General features: G+C 32.6%; 1 protein-coding gene across 1 annotated transcript in view; it reads right to left on the reverse strand.

Annotated features, from left to right (window-relative positions):
• LOC129947557 (galactokinase-like) overlaps nt 1-16,028 on the reverse strand; it is a 79,469-nt gene that overhangs the window by 51,584 nt on the left and 11,857 nt on the right. The window contains exons 2-5 of the mRNA XM_056058159.1: nt 14,316-14,586; nt 13,561-13,700; nt 5,341-5,511; nt 5,030-5,155 (exon numbers count right to left, since the gene is read on the reverse strand). Of these exons, the coding sequence (XP_055914134.1) occupies nt 5,030-5,155; nt 5,341-5,511; nt 13,561-13,700; nt 14,316-14,486 (608 nt within the window). The 5' untranslated portion in view covers nt 14,487-14,586. The remainder of the gene's footprint in view (nt 1-5,029; nt 5,156-5,340; nt 5,512-13,560; nt 13,701-14,315; nt 14,587-16,028) is intronic.

A 16,028-nucleotide genomic window follows, 5' to 3' on the forward strand; every position in this document is an offset into this window, starting at 1 on the left:
TTTCTTCAACAGTTCAAGTCTGGATTGCTGAACCAATCTTGAAAAAAAGCTGCTTTATCGGAAATTTGTTTCGAATCCCTTTTAATACAACCAAGAGTTGAATTAGCGTCATTAGTTATTGAGTAAATGTGTTGCGAAAATTTTTATCGAATTACTCACTAAGGACTCACATTTCATTAAAACGAGATAATGATAAGAACACCATTTGACATATAATTTAAAGAAATTACAGAAATCTTTCTCGTAAAGCTCATAGTTTTAAATGTATCAACATTCAGAAGCAAACAGTTACGAACACACCAATAAAAAAATCAGTTAAGATCAGATCGAATTTTTTCACAATCACAAAAACTTAAACAGTTTTGAAAATAAAAATATCGGCGGCATAAATGACGCACTAAGAGTGTTTCAACACAGACGGTTAATAGCTTTAAAAAAAAAAGAAGTGAATTGGACCTAACTGACTACCTTGTGGAATTCCAGAGTTAACTTGATTTGCGCCCATTATGATATACTAGGTGGCTACTTATATTTCTGGCTTAATTATTAAAAAAAAACAAAGAATTACGAATAAAATTGGATTTTTTTTAATGTGCAGTAATAAAAAGAAGTCATTGGGTGCCAAATCAGGACTGTACGGTAGATGAACCATTAATTTGATGATTTGGCTGGTCAAGAATTCCTTTGTTTGAGCCGATGCGGGAGAGCTTGCATTGTATTGATGAAGAATGATTCGCCTCTTCTTCTGCGTTTTTCGAATTTCTCTGATGACTTCGCGCAAAAAATTGGTCGTATACCATTATTCAGAATTGACCGACTTGCGTTGCTCTAACGTTACTGTCGGCACGTGATCGGTAGTGCCAAAAAAACAGGCAACCATTTGCTTTGATGTGCATCTTCCGCGAACAACTTTTGTTGTATTTGACTCATCTTGGAAGACCCATTTAGTCTATTGTTGTTTTGTAACGGGCTCATACGTATAGATCAATGATTCGTGATATACACAGCCTTTGATGCACCTTGACCGTATTTTTTCACCATTTCTTATTGCACCAATCGAAACGAGCCTTCTTTTAAGCGTTTGTCAGATTTTGTGGGATCTAACGCGAAAAAAACTTTTTCACGGCCAAATGTTTATGTAATATGTTATTGATAGCTAGTCATACTAAAGCCCATAGATGCCTCTACCACACGATATGTAACATGCATCGATATTTTGTGGCACAACAACCGATTTGGACGGCCTTCACGGAATTCGTCATGAAGCGAACTACGACCATGATTGAATTCGTTTTACTAGTTTTTTTTACGGTGCTTTAGGAGGTTGCTTAATTGCTGTAGAAAGAATTAAGTTCACCGCTGCACACTTGTCTTGATAATCCACGTCGAAAGTTATGAAAAATAATCGCACTAAAATGTTCACGAGTTAATTCCATTTTTTGCCCAAGATGAATTTTTCAAGTTACTGTCAACAATACAAATCGCACTCAAATGAAACATGTTCTGTAGAAGGTAATGGTTAAAAATTGAAGCCATTTAAGGAATTGTTCACGAAAACCCATCTTTTTCCATTTAACAAAGCAAAACTCTGTAAACTGTAAAAATAAAATCTAATTAATTTCTGTATTTAAAGGAGCCAATACAGCTTTCAACTAGTTCCGTTAAAAATGTGACAGTAGAACGGCCCTTGCTAAGATCGTGCCGAAGTGGTTCACAAATAATAGATTCAAAGAGCTTAGGCATAATAGGTAATCTACGAGTAGCTACAGAACTATAATGTTTAATTTCGACTTTTTATAAGTAAAATTTTTCCAAATAGACGGAAATACTGAAGAAGATATTGAGGAAATAAAAAGAATGGACAAAGGAAACGGCAGACGACGTACACAGTTTTTCAAAAAAGATGATGATATACCATCAAGACTTGGCATTTATTATTAAAGTTCACAACAGTAAAATAAGTAAGTGATTTCAAAAGATCAAAGACTAGATCTAAAAAGTCAAATCTAGCTCAAGTTGAACTATCACAATATATGCCATCACAGTTAAAAGTATCACAGTTGAAGTATCACTATTGAAGCACTTTAGAAGAAGCCTGACAAAATATTAAGTTATAACCCGTTGATCGCTACTTGAAACGAGGTTTTAGCTTGAGAACATGTTAGGTTAGAACAATATTTTCTTTAATCCATACTAATATTATAAATGTCAAAGTAACTATGTTCCTCAATCACGCCTAGACAACTGAACCAATTTGCATGAAATTTGGTATTTAGATATTTTGATATCCGAGAAAGGACATAGGCTACTTTTTACACCGGTAAAATGACGCATTGCTATGTTAAAATTCAGAAGGGCCGATCGCTTTTACGACTAAACTACTGAACAGATTTAAATGAAATTTGGTGAAGACATAGTTTGAGACCTAAGAAAGGACATGAGTTACTTTTGACGTCGGAAAAACAACGAATTCCCAACCCCTATGAAATAGGTTGGCGAATATGTTTAACTTGCAGAGAATAACAGTCGATGCTTAGAACAAAAAATATTTTTTGACACAGTTATACACAAAATTTCCAGCAGAGAAGATTATTTTTAAATCTATTTCTAGCCCAAATTCGGAAAAACAATGGAGATGCTTTAGCAGTACGAGTAACTTCCTCAGGAATAGCAGCTATGCTGCTAAGTGGTAAACGGACAGAAAATTCTGTTCTGAAACTGCCGTTGAACTTAGCTGATGAGGAAACGCCAGTATGTAATATCAGCAAAAGCAGTGAGCATTGAAGAATGTTGCAGCAGTGTAAATTGTTGGTTTGGGATGAATGTACAATGTCCCACGTACACTGAAAGACATCAAGAATTACCGGGATATCATGGAAGGGATGGTGGTTCTCTCAGCTGGCGACCTTAGACAGACCCTGCCGGTAATTACTAGAGGTACAACGGCAGATGAAATAAACGCATGTTTGTAAGCATCTGTGTTTAGGTACATTTAAAAAAGTTTTGTCGGACTACGAATATGCGAGTACAGCTACACAATTATTCTCAAGCAGGACAATATGCCGCTGCTTTTCTAAGAATCGGAGAAGATTGTATGCCAACAGCATACAATCGGATATTACGGATCGATAACGTTGAGTTGTTTATATCAATTAAAAAGTAATGTTTATCCAAACCTGCATAGAAATATGGGCAATCGTGGTTGTGTGAGAGGGCAATTTTAAGTCCAATTAATGAGATAGTTAGCCAGATAAACGAACAAATTTTGTCGGACTTTGGTGGAGATATCGTTGAATATCTCTCAGTAGACAACGCGTTATGGACACGGAGCAAGTCACATCATACCTCATAGAGTTTCTTAATTCTTTGGAATTATCAGGGGTGCCTTCTCATAAGTTGAGATTGAAGGTTGGTGTTCCAGTCCTGTTAATGAGAAATATTGATGCACCAAAGTTAATGTAATGGTACACGACTACAGAAGAAATATTATAAAAGCTATAATCATGACTGGAATAGTAAAAAATGTTTTAATTCCCCGAATTCCGATAATTCCAACCGATTTGCCGTTTCAGTTTAAAAGAGCGCAGTTTCCTCTGAAAGCAGCATTTGCAAAAACAATAAATAACGTTTAGGGACAAGAGCTGAAAGTTGCAGGTGTATTTTTGGAAAAAAACCTGTTTTTTTCATGAACAATTATATATAGATACCGTTCTCACGAGTCTCAAACCCACAAAATGTTTACGTCGTATATACAAATGTATTGCAGTAACCTATCTTCTTTTTAAAATTTATTAAACTAACCTTACCGATGACAATCACACTTAGTATGTCCTCATCCCATCTCGGCACAATTCAAACATACGTACAAAAAAGTACAGCTCAGGTTTTTGTCACACTACTATCCAAAAAAAGTATCTAATGAGAACGAAGTCGCGGTTAAAAGCTAGTTATTAATAAACTTCCAAAAATATCTTAGATTGGTTTGTATATCTTTTTGCACATTCTGAGTAATTTAATTATTACTTTAAAAATGAAATTATGTTAAAATTATGTATAATTTCAGTATCGTATCAAAATGGCACAAATGATCCCGATTTTACAATTTCATTTTAACTAAAGTTAAAAACTGGGAAAGTTTACACAAAAAAATCTAAAAACTTCGAAAAGTATCGAATCAAAACTTTAATTTTAAACCTTTTTCCTTTCACACGTTGAATAGTTTTTTTAGTGTGAGTTTCTATGTTCTTATCTTATTTTAACAATCGTCAAATGCGTTATTCTTTGTTATATACAATTATTATAAGATTGTTTATTGTAAGAATTATATTGCAGCTGACAAATTTTAATTTGCTCAAGTGATATATTTTAATTGATGTACAGTATAAAGTTCTTTCTGTACATTTTGATATTATCATCTTTACCGGTATTTTTTTAAAAAAGATTTATTTTGAGAATGTAGTGACACATAAAAATAGGCCAATGCTGACATTTTCAATTCGACTAATCGGAAATATTATCCAGAAACCGATACATCAAAAAATAAGCTTTTTAAAGACAAAAATTATATCGCTTAATCTTATAAATCGACTCTATTCCAGAATCCAGCCATGGCCAATGAATATATTTTTTTATTTAAATAACGAAATAAAATGCCTCGGTTGGAGCGGAAGCAGTTTAGAATTTCTTAACATTCCAATTACTTATTCATGTTAAATTCAAATGTACTCGTATATGTATAATAAAGCTACGCGGAACTCATTAAATATAAAGACTTTTCACATATGTATGTGTGTGTAAGTGATGGACATCATATACAAAATAATATTTCCTGACTTTCCTGTGAGCGACGCACGGATGTAAACTGAAATTTGTTTTCAACCAAAAAAATTAAAAATTAATTCGCGCATTGAAACTATCAAGTCTCATGGAATTCAATTTAACTACCTTTCAATATTTATTTTATTCAATAAATACCACCACCGAACCCAAACCACTATAGATATGGGTATATATTGTAGGAACCACTCACCTGCAATCGATAAGCAATGCATGATCCTTTTTTCCGGCAACGGATATCATCTGATCCATTATTCCACATGGCATACCCACGAACTTATGTTCAGCATCCTGGCATATCAGTGCTCTTCTAGAATTGCTGTATTGTAAAATAAAAAAATAAATATATTAAATCATTCATCCACATCACCATATCCGAGTGAAGTGTACCCCTTCGGTGGAGAAAGAGACACTTTTAAATAAAAAATACAAACATCCGACGAATGTTCAATTTACGGATATATAAGTATAGATGAAACTGTATTCGACTTTTGTTTGAGTTACCTTTCGGCCAACTTGCCAGTAAGTTGTTCTAGGAATGTAAGTGTTGCAACCTCCAGTGCTGCACTGCTTGACAAACCACCGCCCATGGGTACATTGCTCACAATTACTGCATTGAAACCAGGAACTGAATGGCCAAAGCAATGAATAACTCCTTTAACATAGTTTGCCCATCTAAAAATCAAAATACCATAAAGTTTTATAACACTATATTCTAGAATTTTATAAAATAAAAAACATGCAGTGCGTCAAGGTACAAATGAATGGGGGCAATAAAATAAACAGGCGCATAACAAAGTTACCTTTTAAGAATAGAAACACAATATTATTAATATTGTGCACTTGGACTATTGAGGAAAAATATGTTATATGTATACTTTTTGTTTTTTAAGGTTCTAACATTTATTTTCAATAAATTTAAATTTATACGTTAATTTTTTGTACAAATTGATATCTGTATGCATAATGTAGCTCGTGACATATTCATAAATTCGGTATTGCTAAAAATGCTTTCTCTGAACGTCCAAGATCTCCTTCTGATCTAGCTGTAATTTACGAAGCCTTCGTTCATCCAAAACTTGAATGTAACTCGAATATTTGAGAGGGAGCAACTAAAACAGGTTTAAGTATTTGGCATATGATCCAAAAAATAGAAACAATTGCATCACTCGAACACTGCCGCAATGTTTCATGACTTTCGTTGTTTTACAAATAGTGTACTGTCGAATTAGGTAGTTGCATTCCCCCCTTAAAACATCTTGTCGTAATATTCATCAGTTTAAGCTTGAACTCAATTTCGGACGTACTGTCAAGTATAGAGATTCTTTTTTAAACAGCACATCAAGAATCTGAAAAAACTTTAAGTCTTAAATGCAACGGTATCTCCTCTTTAATCCTTTCCTATTTTCCTAAAACTCGCACTGTGTTTAAATTTTAAACATGTTAAGGGTATTAATAATCTCTTGAGAGCACGTTAATTTTAAAAAAGAGGCTTTGATGCTAACAATATTTTGTATGTGATGAAAAAGTTTGATTTCAAAATCTATTTTTGCTAACGAGATTTCTAGTCGAAAACCAATTTTAAACAATTTAAGTTGCATTGCTTAAAATTCTTATATAAACAATTAAAAATTGGATAAATGAAATTAATTTGAAGTCAATACCGAACTTCAATTTTTTAACAAATTTGCGTACTATTTTTTGTAGATTTTAATTTCTTTATGCAAAAAAGGAACAGGTGGATTCTTATACAAAATTTGCTAAATATCAAAAACGATATTATCTGTGGGAAAAAATTAGTTTGAAGCCAATATTTTTCATAATGAAAAGATAATTTAGTCAATTTTTTACGAACTTTTAGCAAATATTTTTCTTAGGTTTTCGCTTAAAAGAAAAGTCGATTTGATTTTTCTCTAAATTGAATGTTGAAAACAGTATTTTTTTTAAGATACAAATATTTTGAAGCCAATATCTCAAATTAATGACAAAATATTTGAGTCGAAAATCATTTTTTTAACAACTTTTAGTATTTTTAGGTTTTTATTCTTTTGTTAAGAATCTGTCAATTCGATTTTTCTCAAAACTGTACCAAATGTTGAAAGCAGCATTTATTATAAGATCAAATTAGTATAAAGCCATCTTTGTTTTTTGAATAGATATTTGAATCGAAAATCAATTTTTTCCAACTTTTATTAATTTTTTTTATTTTTTGTAAAAAAACTGTCAATTTTATTTTTCTCAAAACGTTAATAGTTGTCAAAAAAGTTAGTTTTCGTTGCACAAACTCATTTTGGAGATAAAATCGTTTTGTGTTCGTAAAACATTCGAGGTGACAAATATTCAGTTTTTATTTTATTTCAAATTAAAAAAAAAAAATTCATTTTTTACAAAAATATATTAGATATCACGTCAAAATACATAATTTTAAATGTAATTGTTGTGTCAGCGTTATTTTTCATTTTCACTTTTTTTAAATAATGGTAAAAGAACAACCCACGCAATTTTGTCGAGAGTCCTTCCTGCACCTTTTTGCCTTATTACCTGTAAAACAAAATTTATTTGAAGTCGATATCTCTACTGTTTCTTTAGCTATGGAAGACGAAAAAAACTTCACAAACGTAAGGACGTAGGAACGAAAAATATCAAAATTTTCAATTTGACAAATCGAACCGATTCCAATATCTTTCTATGGGAAGTTAATAATGACCTTTTATTCTTGAGATCTTTTTTAAGGTAGATATTCTGTTTTTGGTCAAGAGGTCATTGTAAATCCATTTCAATTTTATCACTTGTATACATTTTTCGATTGAATTATATTTAAATCTTAAAACTCAAGATCTTTGTAAGACTTTATTTACACTGATTATTCTGAAGCTTCTTTTGACCAAATTTCTCATTATATCACATCTGACATAACATTCACATTTAAGCTTAAGGTAATGGAATTTCCACCTAAGTTTATAACATGGATTTCTTCTTAGCTTCAAAACAAGTCTTAAAAAACAAATAAATTATGTGGCGCAACAGTCCGTTGAGAACTAGAGCCTAGTAATTTACAACTATCAACCATTCCTGTGTGCGAGTAATCTTGTCAGGAATGGAGAGGACCTACAGTTTATATGCCGAATCCGAACGGCTAATTTGTGAAAGCACTTTTTCATGACAAGAGTTACTCTTGGAGAATTTGTCAATTCCTCGCAATAGGCAGTACCCGTAAAAAGACTTTAGATGGCATAGGCAGGGATCGAACCCAAGACCTATGGCATGATATTCCAACGTACTTTTTTTTAATTTATTTTTATTAATTCATTCTTAACCTATCTTAAAGCTAGACAAAAATACATAAAACTAGCCTAATTATCCATAACTTATTCCAACGTACTAACCATCATGCCACGGGTACTACAAAACAAGTCTCATTATGCTTAATTCAGAAGTTTTGTTTCTAACTCTTTCATTGCCAAATCAGAAGTTCCCTAGGGTAGTCATTTAGAACCTTTACTCTTTATCTTAGCTAACAATAATATACCCCTCTGTGTCCCCCGACAATTTAACTACCTGTGAATAGTTTTAATATTCATAAACTTAAAGGGAAAGTTAGAAACGAGAGTTGGAATTTCAAAATATCAACAGCGTATACAAAACTGATCCACTTTGATGAGGCAATTGTGAATATTTCCATGTAGGTCCCTACAAGTGCTATGTCTTAGGAACTTTTGTATAGAATATCTTAAAGAGTGTTGAAAAAAAATATTTTCTATTTATTTTAAAACAATCATGGTCACAAGTTGTATTTTCATGATTTGAGAAAGAATCAGCTTTTTTTGGAAAGCCATCATAGCCGAACATCAGGTGTACCATTACCATTATAGCCTACTATAGCACAGTTTTTTGGACTTGTTAAAAGTTGAATTTAATCAGAAACCATGGCCCCTTTAATAACCACACCTTCACACAATTGAAACGTTTGGCCATGGATTTTTCATAAAGTTTATAAAGTTGGCAGGCAATTTGAGGACATGGACACCTAAATCGAAATTTTATGTGATAATTAAAAAAATGTAATATTTCCATTTCAAATCGTCTTATAGCGGTTGTATCCCAAAACGGCTGGCATAGTCATTTGTAATGTAAGGAACAGTATAAATAAATGTTGTTTATTCATAAAATGCAAATATTTGATTATTTTTTTTCTAAAATTTTGCATGTGGCCTCATTTAGGTGACACACTTTCATATAACCTATTTAAGTAGTTTATGTTTTAATATTTTGGAATTTCAACGCTCGCTTCTAATTCACCCTTTAATTTTATAAACTTGTTGTTTGTTTCCAGGTACAACACTTCCACCAGATAAATACATAAATCGAAAATCGGTTCTAAAATGTTTGGCCCTATCTTAGTTATAGGTGTATATTATGTGTTTATGCATATTGTTGAAAGTTGATACTTTGTTTTTAAATACTTAGTTTATTTTATCGTTACCAAATTGTAGGAATTTTATACGTTTGATGTATTGAGAATAAATATTATTACTGTTCAGAATCTTAAAACATCAGGTAATGGGCCTTATCACGATCTTAAAACAAAATAATAAGGAAATTTGTGTTGAGAAAATATGTCTGAAACAAATTTCAGCATTGAAAAGCTTCGGGAAAGCGAAAACTTCGAAGACTGGAAATTTTCCGTTGGAGCTTATTTCCAAATGAAAGGACTTTAGAAGGCTGTTTCTGATGGTAATGAGATGAAGAAGGATGCAACGAAACTCTTAAACGCAAAATCGGAGCTTATATTGCTTGTTGAAAGATCCATTCATTTTTCTCATATAAGACATTGCAAAAGCGCTAAGGAGATTTGGGATTCTCTCCAGAAAATTTTTCAAGATTCTGGTCTTGTGAGGAAAGTTGGGCTTAAGCAAAAGTTTTGTTCTACAAAATTGAAAGAGTTCTCTACCGTAGATGCGTACGTTAAAGATGTTTAAATACATCCTACAAGCTCAGGTCTGTTGGTCTTAACCTGGTTGAAGAATGGATAGGATCAATGCTTTTAGCTGGTCTTCCCGAAGAATACAACCCAATGATAATGGGGATCCAAAGCTCTGGGATTCTTATTACAGGAGACAGTATTTAAACCAAACTTCTTCAAGACGTTAATTTGGCTGCATGTCAAGATACTGCTTCTATTGGCAAGAACAAGAAAAACTTTGGGAATAACAACTTTAAGGGTCCTAAATGTTACAACTGGAATGAATTTGGCCATATTGCTGCTAAATGTCCAAAAAAGAATAAAAACCATCAAGAAAAGAATAATGCGATTTAGGATATTTTTTCGTCACGGCTCTTGACAAAGAAGAATGGTATTTCGACTCGGGAGCGACAGCTCACATTTGCTCAAATAGTGCTTTTTAAGTAAGACGGAAAATCTTAACTCTGAGGTAATTGTTGCAAATAATGCAAGTCCAAGGTATAGGTAAAGTCGATATGAAGGTATCTATTGGAAAATTCAAAGAAAGTGAGGTTGAATTTTTAGAAGTCCTTCACGTTCCTGACTTATGCATTAATCTTTTATATGTCTCGAAAATTGTTCAGAAGGGTTTTTCAATGATTTTTTCCAAGAACGGATGTTTAGTGAAATACCAAAGAGGTAATGTTGTTGCTACTGCAAGCTTAGTGAACAATATGTTCCGACTCAACAGACCACCCAACCAAAGTGCATATGTTACAAAAAATGTAGCTTCACACTTTAAACTTTGGCACAAGCGTGTGGGACATCCAAGTATTGAAACCACACAAGCTATGATTCCGAAAGTGGTGCAGAATATTGATTGCGATAGTTCAAAAATCAATTGCATCACATGTATCAAAGGTAAAATGGCACGCCTGCCGTTTAACTCAATTGGTACTAGAGCAGAATCAATATTAGAACTAGTACACACAGATCTTTGTGGTCCGGTTGAACAAAAATCAATTGGAGGTTCAGAGTACATGCTTCTATTCATTGATGATTTTTCAAGAAAAGTCTGCGTTTTTCATTAAAAGCAAGAATGAGGTAGAGGTTCCTTGAGTTCAAAAATTTTGTAGAAAATCAGAATGTTAACCAAATAAAGGCCATTAGAAGCGACAATGGAAAGGAATATTGCAATTTTAAAATGAAGAAGATTCTAGCAGACGCGGGCATTCAACATCAAACAACCGTTCCATATTCTCCACAGCAAAATGGGTTGGCAGAAAGAATGAGTAGAACCATAATCGAAAAAGTGCATTGTCTTACCATCCAGTCTGGTTTACACAAACTTTTTAGGGCTTAAGCTGCAAATACGGCAGTTTATTTAACGAACAGAACACCTTGCAAAGGTACAAAAGTAAACACACCTGAAGAAATCTGGAGTGGAAGAAGAGTGAATCTGCAGCATCTTAAAGTTTTCGGTTGTCAAGCAGTTATTAACATTCCAAAAGAAAAAAGGAAGAAACTCCATGCCAAAGGAAAAGAAGTAATTTTTACCGGATACTGCACACACTCAAAATCATATCGCTTCTAAGACGTTAAGAAAAAAGAAGTCATAATAAGTCGAGAAGCAGTTTTCTATGAGCAAATTTTTCCGAAAGATGGTGAGACAAACGATACATTTTATGTGATATTTTTACAGGATATGATTCAGTGGGGAATGAAGACGAAATTCCATCAGTGATTTCATTGTTGAAGAATCTTCACAAGGAATCATATCTGAGAGAGGAATAAGACAATTTACCAGAATAAGAAATCCACCTGAAAGATAAGGTTATCTATCGTAGGTGGCCAGCAACAATGATGAAGATCCAAAGACAGTAGCTGAAGCAATGAAGATCGAACATATGTCTGATTGGAAAAAAGCAATGAACGATGAATATGCTCTTTTAAAAAATGACACATGGGAAAAAGTTTCTTTAACAAAAGGAAAGAAAGCCATGAATTCCAAATGGACATTAAAGACGAAAGAAGATGCAAGTGGTAATGTCGAAAAACATAAAGCTATATTGGTCGTAAAGGGATCGATTATGAAGAAATATTTTCTCCCGTCGTAAGTTACACGTCCATAAGGGTACTTTAAAGTTGGATATCGATCAAATGGATGTTGTGACTGCTTTCCTGTAAAGTTAACTTAACGAAGAAATGTGCATGAATCTCACTGAAGGTTTTGATAATGTTCAAACTAGAGTATGTAAACACAAGAAATGACTGTAAGGTCTCAAACAAGCTAGCAGAGTTAAGAATAAGAAATTGGATGAATCTTTAAAGAAAATTGGACTTAAACAATCAAAAACCGATCCGTGTATTTATTACAAGATAAACAGCACAGATAAAACTTTCGTTGCTATTCACGTAGACGACATACTGATTTTTGCAAATAACAAAGATGAACAAAAAAGAATTATCAAAGAAAATTTGCCTAAGTCGTTCGAGATGAAAGATTTTGGAGAAGCTAAATTTGTGCTTGGTATGCAAATAACTAGCGATCGAGAAAAGGGGAAGTTATGGATAGACCAACGGACATATTTAAAGAATATTCTCAATCGATTCAACATGGAGGATTATAATCCGGTATCCACACCCTTAGATATTAACCAAAAGCTTATAAAAGAAACACATCAACAAAGCAAACACGAAACTGATTACATGAAAACCGTTCCATATCAAGAAGCTATTGGAAGCATTTTATATGCAGCACAAGTAAGTCGCCCAGATTTTATAATAATATTACTAAGATTTAATAATAATCCTTCAAAATCTCATTGGATAGCGGTTAAACGACTTTTCGGTTATATAAAAGGAACAATAAATTACAAGGTAGAATACACTCGAGAAATTGAAGGATGTTTAGAAGGATTTTCGGATGCTGACTGGGCTAGTGACTGAGATGACAGAAAATCAATTACAGGTTATCTCTTTAAATACAACAGAGGACCTATTTCGTGGAATGCAAAGAAACAACCTACTGTCGCTCTCTCCACCACAGAGGCTAAGTATATGGCCTTAGCCTCAACATCTCCAGAAGCACTTTGGCTTCAATCTTTACTGCGGGAACTAATTAATTGGAATCAAGAACTTATATTGCAATGCGATAACAAAAGTGCAATAAACATATCTAAAAACAACGCACGTTCAAAGCACATCGATAAGTCATCATTTCATTCGAGATCTTGTAGAAGATAATAAATTAAAATTAGAATATTTGAAAACTGAAGAGATGCCTGCTGATGTTCTAACTAAAGGACTCCCAGCTACAAAACATAACAACTGTTGTACTCTCATTAGTTTAAAAGTATAAAAATCTAGTGCGGGTGTTGAAAGTTGGAATTTAAATACTTAGTTTATTTTATCGTTATCAAATTGTACTAGTTTTTATATGTTTGATGCATTGAAAATATATAAAAGAATCTTAAAACATCACATATCAAAAAAATAAGGCAACGCAAATTACATTACTTCTGATTGTGTAATATCTATCATAAAACTCAAATTATATTATATTATATTTAATTTTATTTTTGAACTTATTTTGGTCTACCAATTTTAAAATTTTGAATAGAAAAAACATTAGACTTACTCTAAAACAATACAGAAATTAACAAAGTTCTTTTTTTTTTACTAACTTTTAACTTTTGTGTATTCGATATATGCTAAAACTTTATGGTTATATTTATGTATTTACATACATAAGAATTTCTAATCTCAATCTATATACTCACTTTGGGTTTCCAGATTGTACATTTTTCAAATTAATCTGAATTCTTTTTGGAGCATCGGCACCAGCACAGCATGTAATAATGTCAGCCTCATCTTTGTTAGCGTTGCGGCCTCCAACAATTACAGTCACCATAGGAAGTGCCTAAAAATATTTAATTTTTTTGTGATTTTTGAGTTCAATAACCTTTCATTTTTTAGAACATTTTTGTAGTGAAATTGTTTCTTAAGTAGATTCCAATGTTTCATTCGAACTAAAATAATTTTACTCAATTTAAAAATATAATAGCGTCCAAATGAATAAAGTTCAAATATCAAAACCCAATTAACCTTCTAGTTTATAGCGTTTTATGTATTTCACTGACAGAAACTTCAAGTTTCCACAAACTAAGTACCTATACTAGTTTATGATTTACTTCGTTCAAAACTGCAAATCGCTGAATCAAATTTACTGAATAATTTTTTAAATTGATAGTAAAAACTAAAGCTTTGGCATGCACCCTTAATTGTGTCTACATTTGTTTTTAAAAATATATCGAACGAAATTGGAATCACTCTCTGTCCATTGCCCAATGCCCATGTGTAGAGTTAAAATAAGTTCAAAAGTAGAAATTCTCTTAGTTTTCTTCAAAACAATGCAATCAAAAGTTTTCACTGTTTCTGCACATTTTTGGTTATTCTAAAATCCCCAACCATCAAATACACACACACGTAACACAAGAAATTCCCGGAACATACATATGAATAAAATATAACTTACCATAGGCAAAACGAATCCATCGTTATAATCAACATGTTCGCCAATCAAATTAACACGTCCTGGTGCACAGCAGGAGATCTCCGGAGCCTTGCCAAAACTCGAGTTGTACGTTTCTTTGGCAATACTTAGTATTTCTTCGAATGATGGTAGCTTTGTGGTGAGATCAGACATAATGCAGCTTCTTGTATGTGTATGCTTTATCCAGTAACAGAGGTTGATTTTGATTTTGTTTTGTCCTTATAGGAAAATCCTAAATCCTGAGTAGCTAAAACTAGAAAATAAAACCAAAAGCACATCAGAGATAGATCTGAGATTATTTTCAAGTTTTTCAATTTATCTGCATGAGTACATGATGCACTTCAATTATTTTTGCTATACAGTATACATACAAATAATAAACACTATTATAGTAAAATGAAGAAATATGTTCTATTTACGAAACAGTGTTGCCGAAGTAGTAAGAAAGCACAATCTAAATTCTTGAAAGTATTTGTGCAACAGGGAAACGAACGAAACTCTGGTAATTTTGTATTTATTATTAAAATTACTTTAATTAATTTAAAATATTGAAAATAGTGTTTCTAGATATAGTTTACTGGCAAAGAGAATGAATGTTTTTGCTTTTCTATAAGAAGTTATTATAATCAGTCCGATATGTCAAATAGAATATTTGAACATACAGTATCGGACAAAACATTTGCAACTAAAAATGAAAGTAAGCATTTTCTTAAAAAAAATTAAAATTTTATTCAGAATTAATACAATCGTGATATATTATCAATACTGTGTATTCAAAGATTCAAAGTTATAATATATAACACAAAAAAAAACTTTTAGTAACTTAACGTTTATTTTTATCAAGTAACTTCAAATTAGCACGCGACAAAACAATTGCAACTTCAAATGGAAAGATATAAACATTATAAAGTAATCAATGTTTTGTAGCGGATCCTTTGTTTTTGGCAACTGCCTTGCATCTTCTTGGCATGGATTCAATTAAATCTTGAATGATGTTTGGTGGAACTTCATTCCAAGCCGTTTGTACTCTTTTGAAAAAATCGTCTGCATTTCTAACATTTTCCCGATTAATTTTCCGTTTAACGATTTCCCAAAGGTTTTCAATCGGGTTTAAGTCTGGTGACTGTGGTGGCCAATTCATAACAGCGATGTCATGATCATTAAGCCAGATTTGAACCAGTCTCGACGTGTGCTTTGGGTCGTTGTCCTGCTGGAAGACCCAACGCAATGGCATTTCCCATCTTCTTACGTAAGATATTCGGTCACTTCCCATTACATTAAATTTGGATTCGTCACTAAAAAGAACTCGACTCCATTTCTGCTTGTCCCAAGAAAGATGTTCCTTAGCAAACTGCATTCTTTTTTTTGGTTTCGGAACGAAATTAAATGTTTCTTAGAAGGCCGATAACAGCTCAAATCAGCAACCGCCAACCGACGAGATACCGTTCTAGTGCTTACATTTAATTGGAACTCCTGTACCAATTTTGACGCAGATATGAAGGGATCTTTTTTGACTTTTCTTATGAGCATAGCATCCGTTCGAAGACTTGTTTTACGTGGTCGACCACCGCGATGCACAACAGACACTTCTTTTGTTTTGAGATAACGGCTTATTATTCGTGAGACCGACGATTTATTTACATTAAATTTGTTTGAAATGTTTTTTTGTGAAATTCCCGAATTAAAATCGTCTAC

This window comes from Eupeodes corollae, chromosome 2 (assembly GCF_945859685.1).
Source record: "Eupeodes corollae chromosome 2, idEupCoro1.1, whole genome shotgun sequence".
In the NCBI taxonomy this organism is placed as follows: domain Eukaryota; kingdom Metazoa; phylum Arthropoda; class Insecta; order Diptera; family Syrphidae; genus Eupeodes; species Eupeodes corollae.